Raw genomic sequence first — 17050 nt, 5'->3', positions numbered from 1 at the left:
TCAGAAACACATCTTTCTTTGTCCTTTTTTCCTCCAGTTTTAACCACTACCCCACTCGTAAAGCTTCCAGCTCTCTTCTCACTGTCCTTCTCTTTCCCCTCTCCACCAAATCCCTATTACACACACAGGCCAGAATAATTTTTCTTACATACAAATCTGGTCACATCACTCAAGACCCTCTACTGTCCAGTAGCCCTCTACGTTCCCAGTATTATTTCATAACACTCTTATGCTGTGATGGCTTCTGAGCCAAGATCTTCCCTTTGCACTCTCTCCCTCCATGAGTCCCCTTCCAACATTTTAAGTTTGGAGTTTTCGTTGCTTTTTTTCTTTTAAAACAAATGTATGTTTTTAACATTACCTTAATTAAGGGAGTTCTCCCAAAGAAGAATCCAAAAAGGTAGGCTGTAATGTCATTGCAGATAACACTTGAGATTGGAACAAGAAACCTTAAAAAAAGTCAGCAGAAAAACAAACAGGTGACTTGATCCAATGCTTCTCCCAAAATATGACACACAACCAATGGCAACAATACTGGTGTTTACTTCCCTGTCTAGAGCACTAGGCAAGCAGGTAAGTGTCAATTAATTTTTTTAACAGAGCAATTTAAACATGATCTGAAATTAAACTTTAAAAAAAAATCTCTCTGAAGGATAATACTAAATACTAATCTCTTTAACATAAAAATCATTATCATAACATAGGACAATTTAAATGCCAAAGCCATGAGGATAGGTTATAAAACAGGGAAATCAAGTTGCAGGTTAGATTTATTTTACAAAAACTGGCTAAAATGGAAAAAAAATCTATTGCCTATATAAAAGACAGATTGAAAAACTCATACTATATTATGAATAATTTTCTTTTGAAGAGATTGTAGATAACGTAAGATTGTCAATTCCCTTATGCTTTGCCAATAGAGCTGAGACTACAGCACAGATTGACTACAAGGATAGAAACAAGGCACAGCCCTAAAGAGAAGCCTGACAAAGTACAGGTTCATAATCAAATTGTCTACAAGGCGACAAATTTTCTTGAGTACAAGACTCTTCAAGGCCATCTAATGAGGCACTATAAGAGTGGAAAGAGTATTGATGCAAAATTATAACTTTAAAATCTTTTAGGTCTCACATTAGTGAGACTTAACTGGTTCTACATCTGTGAAGCTGATGGATTACTTAAATAATTTACTAACTTAAGTCCTAAATTTAAAATGTTTTAGAAAACCCTTCATAGATTTTATTCCAACTTTTGTTGATTCAATTAGAAATTTTTTTCCAAAACTGGTTCTAAAGTAAACCTTTTTTTAGTTAATTAAATTTTCTTCAGTTAATAAAATTCTTTACCAATAAACTATTTTAAAGTGAGTTTAAAAATTTGTTGAGATTGAATTTCTGAACATTTTTCCCATGTCTAACAATAATCAACACTTACAAAATGCTTTGTAACTTAAACACAAATGAAAATTTATTTCCATTATACTATCTTTTTTTTTTTTTACAAATCTGTTACAGATTGTGACCCATTAAATCAGAACTCCAGAATTCCAGTCTGACGTTGAAGAACATATACCATATACATGAATGAACATACAGAAATATTCAATCCAAGAAATGAACAATTCCTTCTCAGTTCACCACACATGACCAAATGTTTTGTATAGAAACTATAACTTTCCACATTCAACTGGCAGTGCATGAAGTGATAAGATACTTGGAAAAAATGCAATGTTACTGAGAATCCATGATTTTATCAGTATAAATGCTAAGCAAAGCAAGTAAGAGCCCTTCAACATCTTGCGAGGCAGAGAAGAAACTGCTGTGACCGTCTCCCTTGTGAGCAAGCTTAGTTAGGTCATTAGGTAGACATGCCGTTATGTTAGTCAATAAATCCAGGCACAAAGACGCTCGTCATGGCAGTATCTGCCACGGTCTATTTTGTTGGTATTTCCTTAAGGAACCTTAGGGTCTCCTCCACTACTAGAACTTTAAAAGAGGCCTACTGCTTGTCGTCATAAGAACATTCAGCTCATTTTTTGGTTGCCCTTTCAGGAAATTTCCGAGTTTTATTTAGAATCTGAATAAGAAGAGTTTAAATAAAAGGTCTTTAACAAGGCACTCTAATATAATGCTCTCAGTGATTAGAAGCAGAGCCACTAAGAATCTGGTCCTTCACTGTCAATACTCAAATAGAAATACATTTTAGTTAAGAGTTGAACTAAATATTAGTAAACTGAAATGAGCAGGGTTTTGAATGTGAAAGTGTTTGACAAACCATCAGAAAGCCATTCGTACTGGGTCCCTTACCATATCATGCCTTCGAACAGATTCTGGATGACAAGATGAGACTGAGTTACAGTTATCAGCAGAGTGACGTGAGTCCATGCGAACTGTTAATAGTGCGACAAGACAACAATTAGTGAATGCTGCGCAGGTCAAGATGCCCACAGCTGAGGAAATAAGAGACAAACGCGTTAAGCACATTCACATTTCTGACGTCAGGTTTAGTACTTCATTAAGTGGAGTTTGGGCTGGAACCGACTGGTGAGCATCGATGGACATCAGAGTGCACTGAGTTTAAGGTTAGTGAGGCTGCTGACCTCGAACCATGGCAATGACCAACTGGGTGACTTAGCTGGGTCATAAGATCATACATTTAGAACTGGAAGGAGCTTCAGACACCATCGAGTCCTCAGAATAATGAGGCCTAGAAATGCAGTGACGTGCCCAAGGCCACACAAGTATTAAACATAAAAGGTATTAAGCATTAAGTATGAAGTAATAAAAGAATTACGCCGTAAGTTAAAAAGACTTCTGACTACAAATCCGATGTTCTTTTCAACTGTACCATGTAGTGATAAAAATAAAAGAGGAAATCTAATCAAAAGCTGCTCTTGAAAAATGTATATTCTTTAAGAGTGCATGTATTCACAAAACCAAATGTTAGATTTTCATGTTAAATAACTGCACATTAACTTCATAATTTAAAAAGGAAAATCAATTCCATAAAAAGAAAAGTTAGTTCAGAATACACGTAGCTTAAAGGGGCATAAAACAAAGACTTAGATACATTAATATGCAGGCAGCATAGAACACTGGGAAGAGCGCTGACCCTGACGTCAGAGGACCTTGAGTCATTAACACTTACTGAGCCTCAACTTCCCCACCTGTAAAATGAGTGGATTGAACTAGATGGCCTCTTAGGCCCCTTGTAAGCTCTAAATCTATAATCAAATGATGGTATCTTAATAGAGTGAGAACTCCCCTGAGCTGACGAAGAGTGAAGCCTTTCTGCTCAGCAGATTAGTCTTAGAGAGCTTCCTAAGGGTCAGAGGGGTTAAGTGATTCAAGCCACAGCAACAGCCAGCAAGGGTCAAAGCCAGGGGCGCAGGGGTGAAGGTTCTGAATCCACATCTTACTGACTCCACCAGCACTCAATCCACCATGCCACGTTGTCTCTAATGGGACTGGAAATCTATGTTCTAGAAAGGCTGACTGCTCCAGTAACAAACTGTACTAATGATACATACGTACACTCTCTGCTATCCTCTACATAATTTATGTGGAAATAATATCTCCTCAACTTTTCTCAACTTTAGCTGACTAAAGAGTTATAGAGGTAAAATCTTTAAAGCTATGAATAATAATGTCCATTAATTTTAAAGAACAAAAGAATGTTATTTTTTAATTTACAAGATTATTTTAAACTCAAATCAAAGGGCTTGATACAAGTTTCTTGTCTCACAACGGGTATTTCATCTTTAAAAATGAAGTTGGACCTTTCCTAATTTCAATTATTATCCCTTATGCTGAAGGGTAGATGCACCTGCTTGAAACGGCATAATTTCAAATGTTCTCAAGAGTACAGCCAAGAAAACTTTAAAATATGATTTCTTTAACAAATCAGTGACCATGAAAAATGGTTAATACACACCATGTAAAACTGAAGACGGTAATGCTTCTTCACTAAGCTCAGTACAAACATGCAGAAACCTGTACAATAAAGAACAAAAAAAAATGAAACATGCAATTTTGTATCATCTAAATGCATACAATTCACAAGAGCTTAAATAGACAGGAATAGTGGTTGTAATGAAAATGACCTCTTGTTACATCTATCTGGATCATATTCACTTACATACTGTGATTGCTTTCTGTTGCTATCTTGTCCTACTATTGACTTTCAGAATTATGGACTACTAGAACTGCTAAAAGGCATGGGAGAAGTCACATGATGCAGTCTACTGCTACCCTCCATCCCAAGAATCCCACCTACTGTATGGGGGGGGGGGGGGTGCCACCTAAAGATCGGCAGCACAGGGCCTCGGGCCCTGGTCTCAGCCTCGGTTTTGTTGCTTAGGACCTAGCTGCATGATTCTAGGCAGGTCAGTGCATCTTCCTGAGCCCCATTTCTTCCAGCTCAGACCCTCTTCCATGTCTAAATCCTCAGATCCAACTGAGTGGTCCTCTAGAGCTGGTCCTCAAGTTCTGCTTCCTAAACAAGACTGCGTATTTGAAAGGGCAGTGAATGCTTTTTTTTGATCCCCCACAGAGCCTACTACATAATGAGAGCTCAATAAATCCATTAGATGAGTTTAATAAATAAAATTCCATGTACATGTAAGTGTGGTGATACCTTTTATTATTCAATTAAATGGATCCCACTTTATGAATTTATTAAGGGTTTTAAATGCAGATGCATGCAACTTTAAAAACCAGTCTCCTGTAACACATCATGCTCCTTGCCTCATCCTTTTGTCAAGGGCGAAGTAAAAAGGAACTAGAATCCCTTATTTCTTAAAGAAACATAATCTTGATAAAAAGTAAAATTATAATAGCTTTCATATTTCCTAAAATACATGAGCAAATATTTTAACACCTTAATATGATTTAAAATAAAAGCTTTTGAATGAAGCCTATATTAGATGTAATCAATCACTATTTGCTAAAACCATGAAAGTCAATGTATTAACTTTTTTCAAAAATTTGCAACATGCTGATGCTGATAAAGCATGTTTATTTAAAACTGAAATTTCATATGAATATTTTGCTACCTTCCGTCAATGGAAGCTTACTCATGGATCAGTGCACTTTCATTCACACAAAACTAATTCACTCATGTCGTCCTCAGGCTCTTTCTGTAAATGCTCTTATGCTGCTCACAAAAAGGACTCAAGAACAGCCACCTTCAGCTAATGGACAATTTGAAACCCCTACGCTGAAGGAGCAGAAAGAACGAGAAGGAAGGGAGATATCCACATGGGGTCATTGGTCACTGCCTTCATGTAATGTCCAGCCCTCCTAATATGGCATACAATTAAACTGAATAAAAATATAGTTTGCTTAATATGAAGTCAGCATCTCAAAATACAATGTATACAAACAGATTCAGAAATAAAGCCAGGGAGCATTTTAAAAAATCTGCCTGACTACTGTACTGAATTTAAGGTACCCAAAGTAATTCTATAGCTAGAACCTTCTTATTTCTGTTTGGCCCGTTCTCCATAAACAAACAGATTTGCCATGCTGTTCAAGGAACTTCAGAAACAGAACTTCCTTTTCTTAAACTATTTTGATTCATTGCTTCTGCTTGGGTTACATAATCAAAGTCTGAAAATCTGGTGCAAAAACAAATGGTAACAGTAAGTGTAGGCAGATTTTGTGCTGGCACAGAGCAATGAAAAACAGCGGAATGGCAGCTTTCAATTAGAGGACAGATCTTTCCTTCTCTGTTTCCTTTTTCTCTCTGTGTCCGGAGCTGGACACTGAGTAGCTACTCGCTAAATACATGTAGGATGGCCCTGAACATGGACATCATGGCTTCTCTTAGACAAAGAACATCTCATCATGAGGGTGACTCCTTTGTTTTACAGCTGAGGAAACTGAGGGTCTGAGAAACTGGAAGGCCTGGAACGGAACATCTTGAAGGACACGAAGCAAATGTTGGCATCTGCTGAAAGGTCTGGTCCTTCTCAATTAGACATATCCAGCTTACAGAGCCTTGGGTTTAGTATTCTTCTAGGACCCGACGTCTCTCCTTCTGTCTACTCCAACACACAGGACTCTAACTCAGAGGCAGACTTACAAAGACAGCTATGTGTGAAGAATTAGGAAATAAGAATTACTTTTACCTCCAAGTTACAGAGCGTAGCACTTTGTCTCCTTGAAGCCAATCTTGGTTCCTTCTTCACCACAAAAGGAAACAGTACTGCTCAGGAAAGTTTTCCTCAACTACTTCACTACTTCCTTCTCATAGTAATGGAGTGTTAGAATTTGAAAGGACTTTTGCCCAATCCTCTTTATTTTACAAAAAAGGAAATGGAGACCCAAAGGTATCACCACTGTAAGCCACAGCAATCACAGGGTCAGAGCTGAGACTAGGTTTTACTAATTAAGTTTCTTCCTTAAATCAAGCACTAACATGACTCTGTAGATTCTAGCAAGGATAGAGTGCTGTGACAACAGATATTGTAAGGGCATAAAATTAGCTGACTTGCTATGGTTACAAAGTTTTTCTTCCTGTAGCGACACAAGATTTTTAAAAAAAGCTAAATAAAAATACTAAAAATCTTATTAAAATCACATTTTCATAAAACCAAATACTGTGTAAATAGTTAATTGCATATATTTTATTCATCAATATACATTCCCCATAATTATTGACAATGAAGGGTTTGTTTTCTCCAGTTACTTCTATTACTCGATTTCCACTAAATGCCAAAGATTTTCTTAAGATATTTATTTAAGTTGTATTGAAAAGTATCAGCACTTCTGACTGAAGCAACCCCTGTCAGATCCTTGCATCAGTGGCTTATAATAGTGACCAGGACAGGGAGCTCATAAACACAGCTCTTAAATACAGTTCTATTGCTATTAAACCTGCGAAGCCATCAGCAGTCTACTGACGCTGAAATCAGAGGCAAGACTATAGACGTGTGGTCCAGGAGCTTGCAAAGGTCAGGTCAGAGGGGCAACAATCAGACTGCCCTGTATGAGACTGCTTAGAAGGCACCACAATTTGGCAGGTTTTTGGCCTGAACCAACCCTGAAATATTTGAAGGACAAAGTATCCCAGGTAACTAAAGAAAGCTGTGGCAGATCCTCAAAGAATACAGAGCAGAACAAAATAAGACATTCCTTCCTGAAGTACTTGGAACCTGGGACTAATACGAAGGACCCCTTTGGGAAGTAAGGCTGGAAGAATGAACAAACAACATCCCACGATAAAGAGTCGTTTTGGTACTCCGAAAGACCTATGACCAAAGCCTCAAACTAGAACAGAGCAGGCTTACAAATGAACTAGAATTCTTCAAAGAAATGAAGCAAGACCTAGATTAGCACATCACCTTAGATATAACACCTTATGAAATTAAAAGGGAAAAACTTCCCGAAAATCAGAATCGACCAAAAGAAGTTAATGACTCTATCAGGAAATAAGCAAAGTTAAAACAAAGTCAAAACTCTGGGAAAACGGAAGAAAATATAAGGTATTATATAATAAACAACTGATCTTGAAAACAATTCAAAGAGAGACAAGAATCGCTGGTCTGCCAGTGCAGTGCCAGTGCCAGTAAACCATGACACTTCAAAAAAGGGCCTGAATATCATATTTCAAGAAACCATGAAAGAAAACTGCCAAAATGTATTAGAAAGATATTAAATGGAAACAGCTGGAATTCCAATGGCTCTTCCTGAAGGAAGAGCCCTAAAAGACAACTCTCAGGAACATGAAAGTCAAAATCCAGAGCTTTCAGGTCAAAGAAAAAAATGCTAGAATCAGATGGGGAAAAAACTGTTCAAGTACCAAGAAGCCAGTTAGCTACACATAATATTTAGCAGCTTTTACTATAAGGGAATTGAGTACTTAGAATTTAGAATATAGTGTTCCAAAAGGTGAAAAAAGAAAGAAAGAAATAGGGTGACAAGAAAGAATAACTTGGCCTGCAAAACAGATTATAATTCTACAATGGAAAAAAACAGATCTGAATGAATTAGGCTTTCAACCATTCTTGATGAAAATGCAAGAAGTGAGGAGAAACATAAAAAGGTAAATGCAAGTCATCAGAAGGGACAATGTGAGGGTCAAGTGTATTTGCTAACAGGGGAAGCTGAAACAAGAGTTCCCTCCCTCAGAACCCCAGTGTCTGGAGAGAGTTAAATAAGATAGAGGCCCTGACAGTGGCTTAATTACGTTTTGATGATCATCAAAGAAGGAAGCAAAAGGAGAGAAAACGGAATACGCTATGGAAGGAAAGGAGGCGTAGACCTCCTTTCTCCCTGAACGCTGTAAGTTGATGATCTCATCACCACCAGCTCTGTCCTGATAACTCTCAAATCTAACTTCTCTGATTCCCTATATCCTTGCATCTCCAACTGCCCGCTGGTGCTGAAAATGGACAGCATCTTTTGCCACAAACCCTTTTCTAAACTTCTCTATCCTAGTCACCCAGGCTCTCAACCTCAGGGCCACTCGACCTGCTTCTTTTGGGCCCACCTGCCCCATAGCAAATCCACTGCAATCCTGCTGATTTTCCCTTCATGACGTCTCTTGCATGTGTCCCCTTCTCCTGACACTGCTACCACTCTGGTGAAGGCACTCATCCCCTTACACCTAGACAACTACGCTAGCCTGTTGGTGTAGACTCTCCACCCAGTCTGTCCTCCACTCAGATGTCAAAGGGATTTTGCTCAAGAGCAGGTCTGACCACACCTCACACCTTCCCCCCTTTCTATAAGACTTTTGTGATTTCCCTTAATGATAGTGCTTTCCCTCCGGTGATTATCTACAATTTATCCTTAATCTGTTTTGTAGGTACATAGTCGTATGCAATTTGTCTTCCCTATTAGACTGTGAGGTCCTTCAGAGCAGGTGCTGTCTTTGTATGCCTGGAAGATAGTACGCACTTGATAAATACTTACTGACTTAGGAAACATATAATTAAGGTGAAGGAGAAGATAATACAAATTAGAAGAAAGAGGCAGGGGAGAGGAAGCAAGCAATACATATCTCACTTCCATGTGAACTCACCAAAGAAGGGCAGAATACACACACACATATGCACACGCACACACAGGCATCCATGCACCATAAAGACACATAGAGCTGGGTTCAGAAATACCTTCAGCTCAACAAGGAATAAGCAGAGGGAGCTGGCTGGGGGGAGAAAGGGTGGCAGAGGAATAGAGCAGATTCAGGGAGAGATTCGTGAAAAACGAAACAAAACAAACTTTTTAAACACCCACAAAACTGAAATGGATAGCAGAAAGGACTGGAAATCGGAATTTAACAATCCATAGTTTACAAGAAGCTCACTGGAACCATAAAGACACATGTTGAAAACGAGACAGAATCAAAATTATGTTTCAACTGAACTCAAAAAATGGGGTTAGCAAGGATGATCTCAGTCAAGACAACAACAACAAAATACTTGATTTAAAGAAGTAAATGGGGAAACTACATTATCCAGAAAGGTACCACAGATAATTAATATCAATACTTTATCATATATAGGGATACACAAACAATAAAGTGATAATAATGGAGGAATTTCAGTGTATTCCGTTTAGATCTAGATAAATTTAAACAAAAATAAACAAAAATTAAGAACTTAAGTTCTATTTAGATGGAATTTTAGAAAAGTTACATATGATAGTTCTCTGGCAACTTCTGAATGGTAATAGAAAGGAGTACATATATTTTCTATGCTAAGGATGGCACCTTAAAAAAAAAAAAGGACCATGTTCATGAGAGGCATAAACCTTTCAGAAACAAATGCAGAAAAGCAGAAGTTTTTTAAAAATTTCAATGACATAAAATAAAAATTTTATTCAATAAAAGGTCATGGAAGAAAATTTCAAAATTAATACGAAAGAACTGGTGGGTCAAAGAACAAATTATAAAGCAATAGATAATTTCATGAAAAAGAATGCCAATGAGACAACCTATGAAAATTTTGGTCATGGAGCCATGGCAATTTCTGGGAATAAGTTTATTTCTGTAAACATCTTTACTGACAAAAGAACAGACCAATGAGTTGGGCATGAATCCAAACAAACATAAAAAAAATAAATTTTAAAAAGTACCAAAATATAAATCTTAAAAATACAATAAAACAAAATTGAAAGCACCTGAGAATTAAAGAAAAACAAAACAAAACTAGGGGCTGTTTTTTTCCCTCAAGACCCATAAAATAGATAAATCATTAGCTACTTTGATTTTTTTTTAAAGGATAAAACAAAATTAGAAGAAAAAAATGAAAAATTGATAATAAATGAAGAGATAAGCAAATTACAAATTAGCTTACACATGACTGTTGCAACAGATGTAGAACAACTGATACAATGCCATTTCCTATTTCCATTAAAAACCTTAGAAAAAAGTAGGAGTAAATGGTATTTCCATAAAATGTTAGTATCTGTCTAAAAACCAAGTAAGCAAAATACATAATGTGAATACACTAGAAGCCTAAAGACAGGTGTAAAGCAAAAATGGACATTATTATACTTCTTTCAGATACAGTGCTAAGAGTATTAGTTATAGTAATAAGACAAGAAAAAATTAAAATGGACAAGCATACCTTAGGAGGAAAAAGAATGATCACTTTTTAGAGACATGATTTACTTAGAAAACCCTAGAATCGATTAAATTAACTGAAATAATAATTTCACTAAAGCAGTAGGTTACACAACAAAACTCACACAAACCATCAGTTTATGTGTATAATCACCAATAAAAGCCCACCAGGAAGAGATAAAGTAATTTCATTCTAAATAATTGCCGAATATATAAAACACCTCCCAAGACAAACACAAAAAGCACACAAATACAAAACACTTTATGGAAACACAGACCTAAAAGACTAAAAATATTAATTGTGCATGGGTAGGCTGAACTGATATGAAAATGATCATATTATCTAAACTTAGTATCATACCAGTCAAATTCCCAAAAGATTAATTTATATAGACTTCAGAAAAAACTACAATGAAATTCATTTGGAAGCACAAAAAGTCAAGAACCTCAAAGGAAATAATATTTTAAAAAAGTGGGAAAGTTGGAGGGACTAGCTCTGCCAGATTGTAAACTATACCGCCAAGTCGTAATGGTTAAATGGTTAAAAATGGAGAAGTGAATTCCTAAACAGACTAGGCACACAGAACACCGCAGCAGAGGAGCTTGGCAGCTTAGTATCTGTAGGCCAACAGCTACTAAGGTGAAGACCTTACTTTTTAACTGCTTGGAAAACTAGACAAAGGTCTGACAGAAATGAGGCTTAGGGCCAACACCTTATACTATGTGCCAAGAGAAAGTTCTGAATGGATGCACGCCACAAATATAAATGGTCGTGTAACAGTCACACAGGATAAAAAAGAAACTACATTTTAGATCCATGGCTAAGAGAAGAGTTCATCATCCAAGAGCAGAGATGAATGACGATGATAAAAAGGACAACTCTCATGGCAAAGTTTTGGCACAAATCCAAATCAGCTAAAACGAGAAAGGAAACAGTAACTGGAAAAAAAAATCTTTTCTGCAAGTTTTTTCTGTTAAAGATCTCATTTCTAAGATACATAGGGAGTCGATCCAAATGTCTAAGAGCTATTTCTCAATAGATCAACCGATATAAATAGGCCGTTAGAAATGAACAGGACGTTCTAAAAAGATGAAATCAAAGGTACTGTTATTCATGAAAGTAACTGGAAGATCCCCATCAGCTGTGGAACCATCGAACAAATGATGGTGTATGAATGTATTAGATCAGTATTGGGCCAGAAGAAATTATGCAAGAGACTGATTTAGAGAAACCTGGGAAGATCCATATGAACTGATGCCAAGCGAAGGCAGCAGACCCAGGACAACAATTTATGTAACAACACTGTAAAGACAAAAAGCTATGAAAGAGTTAAGAATTCTAATCCACAAAATGACCAGCCACGATTCCAGGAGACTAACAATGATCCATGCATCGTTGGTGGTTGTGTGTCATTCTCACAGAAAACCAAAATGACACCACTATGTTGGAGCCCAGGCACAGCGTGTCCCACTGACGGACCAGCAGAAGCTCAGAAAGTTCTACCGCATGCCAGGCAGAAAGAGTCCACATGAACACCTGGAGCGGAGATGTCTCTAAATCTGTACGTCTCCTATTTCTTTGGAGCTGCTGCAATTGTGCTTCACTCAGAGCGAAGTGTCTTCTTTGGCATGGGCATGCCATGCTGGTGGTCCTTTGCCAGTGTTTCTCATGTCATGCAATCGATCCCAAAGTTCATCCACAGAGTCCTTGACTATGTCATCGTATCACTTCTTCTGACCACCGTGTGAGCACCTGCCTTGCATGAGTTCTCCATATAACAGCATTTTAGGCAAACGCTTCCCCCCCACCCCCCAAAATACCTTCACAACCAATATACGTAGACAGTTTCAGAGAAATCTGGGAAGACTTGTAAAACTGATGCAAAGTATGCAGAACCAGGAGAACAACTTACAAAAAATAACACACACACAAACAACATTCAAAAATCTAAAGAACTCTGATACAATGACCCACACAGTTCTAGAGGACTGGTGTTGAGACGTGCTATGCAAACCTTCTAACAGAGTTAACAGATTCAAGATGTGGAACAAAACATTTTTTTGGATATAACCAATGCAAGAATTTGTCTTTCTTAACTAGTCATATTTGTCTTAAGGGTCTGAATTTTCTTGACAATTTTTTAGAACAAGGCAAGGCTGCAAAAAAATAAAAAAGTAAAAAGAGTCACTGGATGTTTTTGCTTTCAGGGTTCAGAGGGAGAACAGAAGGAAGGCCAGAATCACAAGCAGAAAATTCTTGAGGATTATATGTTGAATTTATTTCATACTTAAAACCAAAAGAAGGCTTGCAACAACAAAGATTTAATTTCATATCCTTTCTTCTTCTGTTCTAAAAATATTAAATAACATACTGTCAAAGATATTGCAAAAAATATGCTTAAAAATTTAAAACTGAATAGGTTAGATTTATAGCAGGGATATAAGGATGGTTCAACATTAGGAAACAATTAGTGTTCTGTATCATAATAGTAACAAAAAACTACAAAAAATGATAAAGTCAGGAAAAACCGTTTAAGTTCTAGCACTCATTTATGCTGGGAAAGCTAAAATGAACAGGAATAAAAGAACATCGCCTTTAAAAAGCAGCAACATAAAATGAAAACACATAGTGTTACCAGTGAGATAAGAAATAAAGCGAGGGTGCTTCCATTATTATTTAATAAAGATGTAATAGGACAAGAAAAAAATGAGGCAATTAGGATAGGGAGAAAGGAAAACAAAGTCTACATTTGCAGATGATATTATGGCTTAACTAAAAGAACCCCAGAGATGTTGAAAAAAAATCAAAATTAATTTTAAAAAAAACAAAGAAGAGAGAAAAATTTCCACTAAAAATATCTACAAAATATATATGGGAGTTAACCTACTAAGACACCCAAAAGCTTACACATTCTTTACAGAAATCAGTCAATAGACATTTATAAAGCACCTACCATGTGCCAGGCACTGTGCCAAATGCCAGGGATCCAAATTAAACAGCACCAAACAAAAAAACCAAACCAGTTCCTACTGTCAAGGAGCTCACAATCTAATGAGGGAAACAGTGCAGAAAAGGAAGCTGAAGAGGAAAGAGGGGCCAGGGGCAGGAACTCTGAGCTGAGTTCTTTCCTTAGATGGGGGTTTGGAGTTCACAACCTCACCCTCCAGTCAGAGAGGGAGAGGGTGCTACTAAGGCAGAGTACCAAGTCTAACGAGATGTGACAGGATGCTGAGGTTACATTAATAATGAACTTCCTTGTGCACAGTGGGGAAGTCAGTCAGCAGTCCCCAAGTAGGGCAGCCAAAAGAGAAATGTCTGAGCTGAGTTCTCTTCCTTCAATGGAATCAATCACTGCTTGCGTCAAAATAAATAAATAAATAAATGCTGCATCGTGCAGATTTAATATTATTAACAGTCTATCAAGAAATTTTTTAAACATAAAACTATATAAAATTAGAGCTACTCATGGGGAAGAACATAATAAGACTGGAACTGGAATAATTGGAAAAAAGAGTGGTCATGAAAGAGCGGATCTGGAATTATAATACAAAGCAGCAATCATCATAAACTAGTCCTTGATTAAAAAAAAAAAAGAAAGTAAAACAGAACAATCGATTAAATAAGATCTTGAAGCAAATGAACACAGTAGCTCAGGGTTAAACAGGCCCAGGAGCACAAGTCGTGGCTACTATGATGCTGGGTTTGACAAGCACTGCTCATAACGCTGGAAAGCTGTCTGACAGAAATTAGGGCTAAACCAGCACCTTATACCACACACCATCATACGCTCCAAAAAGACACATCTCCTAAATAAAAGTGGGGTCATTTTAAAAAAAACATAGGATGTAGTATCTTTTACTTCTATGAGTAAGGAAAAAATTCCTAAACAACTACAGAAGTTATAAAAAATGGCTATAAATTAAAGGTGAGGGGGGAAAAACTAGAAAGAATTTCTGCTGATTCCCTTAGGTAAGACAGAAAGGATTTATGGAAGAAGAATTTGGAAGGAAATCAACGAGAATGATGGGAGAAGGCATGGATGGGTTATCTATGAACTGCACAATGGAAGTAGTATATATGTTGAAGCATTAAAAGTGCACGGAAAATCAGTTCTAAATGCCAAATAACTGACATGGGAATAAAATAAAAATACTTAACTGAAAATCAGAAGTCTGTTTTTATTTCAAGATCTAACATTTCTTATAGGCAATATTAAGTTTCCTAATGCGTTAATACTAAAAGTTCCTTTGTTAGGCAATGTGGTTCTCTGGCACAAATCCTTCCACACTTTGATGAATCCATAGTATTATTAGTACGTATACTTTCTTCAAACTGTGCTGACAGTGATTCATGCACACCTTCCCATGCTGTGCAGATTCTGTTTATCTCCTTCCATAAAATTCTCCAGAAGCTCTGTCCAGTAAGACGGCTATGTTCCTTTGGCTCTCTGTGCCAAACTTAATTGATCTTTCATTACTCCCCAGTTTTGTTACTTTTTCAGCCCTCTTCATTTTGATATATGTCCACAGTGCCATTTCTAGTGCTTAAAGGCACCCACGACATGCCTTCCCATTACCCTTTGAGGAACCTGCAATCTCTAGCTTTCTGAGGTTCAAGTACTCCATAGTTTACATAAACCATTTTCACTGGGAGAAGTGATGTCAAGAGGATGAGCTCCACTATCAGGAAACAGCTTGATGTTAACGGCAGGACTACACGAATTTTCAAAATGTGATGCAACTGGCTCTTCTCTTCCTACTGAGTGTGGGACCTAACTCATTGTTAGCCACAGTGGTCACCAAAGACAGAGATATATACTTCTGGGCTAATCCAATGGGTTGCCTGTGTAAATGCAAGGCATGACCTGAGCAATACATGTTCCTGTTTCAGCTTATTATCTTAAACCTCAAACAACATTTTAACACATAACAGAAAATAGGATTACATATGAAATTGGAAGCTTCTATTATGTATGGAGTTTTTTAAAAGTGCACACTCAATTTTTGCAGCTTTAAGAAAACCACTCTTCTTTGTTCCCCTATCTGAACTTTCTTCTCTGTACCTTCATACTTTATTCATTCATACCTTTTTTCATTATTGTCTTCTTTTTATTTATAAAACCTGAATACAAATCCAGCCTTAAACACTTATTAACTGCATCACCCTGGGTAAGTCACTTAACATCTCTCTGCCTAACTTTCCTTATTTGTAAAATAGGAATCACAACACCTACCTACCAGAGTGGCGCTTGTTACCTATCCACATCATATTCCCAACGGAAACCATCCTTTATAATAAATGAATATGGCCCAACAAACCAAGCATATGGCCACATCTGAAAATGTGTTTCTTTCTGTACCTCTCTGGCAAGAAGTGGTAAAACTTCCTTCAATTTCTGATTGGTTCACTTGTAAGTGGGTGAGGCATTCATGACATCGGGCCATTGATTAGAATGCTTACTTCATTTTTATCAATTCATATGTCTTCTCTTTCTTCCTGACATTATGGTCATTTTAAAGAATAGTAATATTCCATCATATTAATGTACCACCATTTACTTAGTCATTCCCAACAGATATTCTTTGATTTCGTTTTGATGTGTCATTCCTTTTTCCTTATTTAAGGTATGACTAGATTGCTACAGAAATCTCTCACAGATTTTTCAGATTTCAGGATGATCTTCTGTACGTCAATCTGTCACTCTACTGCATGTCACTGTTCCATAAGGCAATATTCCTTGTAATCTTCCAACATTCTGTTCCATAATATTTTACAAGTGTATTTGTAATTCCAAGATGGCACTGCTGTTGGTTTCTATGCCTTTCCATTTGGCAAGAAGATTAAGGCAGCTGAGGTTGCTTTTGGAGTCTTTTGGTCTCATTGTGGTAGCTGTTTTATATCAGTTAAATTTCCTTAGGAAAATACTAACCATCAGAGCCAACTTCTTTACTTTTATCATCTCATGTTTTAAAGCCAAATTATTTAAACAGGTCAGGTTTGTACATGGTATCTTTATTTGCAGCAGCACAGAAATGCCTTGAGGTAAGGTATTACTTTGTCATTTTATTTTTGACCTTATATCTTCAACACTAAACATAGTGAGTTTAGTTACTTAATTTTTATCGTGACAATTGTTTCTTTTGTTGTTGGCTTGTCTTTGTACTGTCATAAGCTGGTTACAGTAACCAAAGACAAAAAAAGACTGCTGTGGAATTAAATTTCAATTATAGATTTAAGGTATATATTAATTGTGAGACAGTAATAAGTTTTCGGGTCCCAGTCTGAATTTTTTATGCAAATTGGTTTTATTGTTGTTGCTAATATTCTTGTTTACACAACTGAAGTTAGAGTTTAAATGACTGTCTGGGTTCAGCTTCTTTTGGTTTGCAGCACTCCACATCGCCCCATAGTTCTCAGTATTTTCATATATGATATTTCTTATGGCACAATAATATTCTATTGCATTTCTAAACCAGT

General features: G+C 36.8%; 1 protein-coding gene and 1 long non-coding RNA gene across 2 annotated transcripts in view; one reads left to right on the top strand and one right to left on the bottom strand.

The window, feature by feature from the left end:
• Positions 1–17050, bottom strand: part of CDS1 (CDP-diacylglycerol synthase 1) — a 74234-nt gene that overhangs the window by 15108 nt on the left and 42076 nt on the right. Inside the window, exons 6-8 of the mRNA XM_072622969.1 lie at positions 3934–3992; positions 2307–2389; positions 362–449 (exon numbers count right to left, since the gene is read on the bottom strand). Coding sequence (XP_072479070.1) covers positions 362–449; positions 2307–2389; positions 3934–3992 — 230 coding nt within the window. The remainder of the gene's footprint in view (positions 1–361; positions 450–2306; positions 2390–3933; positions 3993–17050) is intronic.
• On the top strand, positions 447–2770 carry LOC140513345 (uncharacterized). The gene is made up of 2 exons (XR_011970144.1): positions 447–573; positions 1515–2770. It is a non-coding gene; the product is annotated as an uncharacterized lncRNA (long non-coding RNA).

Source organism: Notamacropus eugenii, chromosome 7 (genome assembly GCF_028372415.1).
Source record: "Notamacropus eugenii isolate mMacEug1 chromosome 7, mMacEug1.pri_v2, whole genome shotgun sequence".
Classification (NCBI taxonomy): Eukaryota; Metazoa; Chordata; class Mammalia; order Diprotodontia; family Macropodidae; genus Notamacropus; species Notamacropus eugenii.
This window is presented reverse-complemented; position numbering and strand designations above follow the sequence as displayed.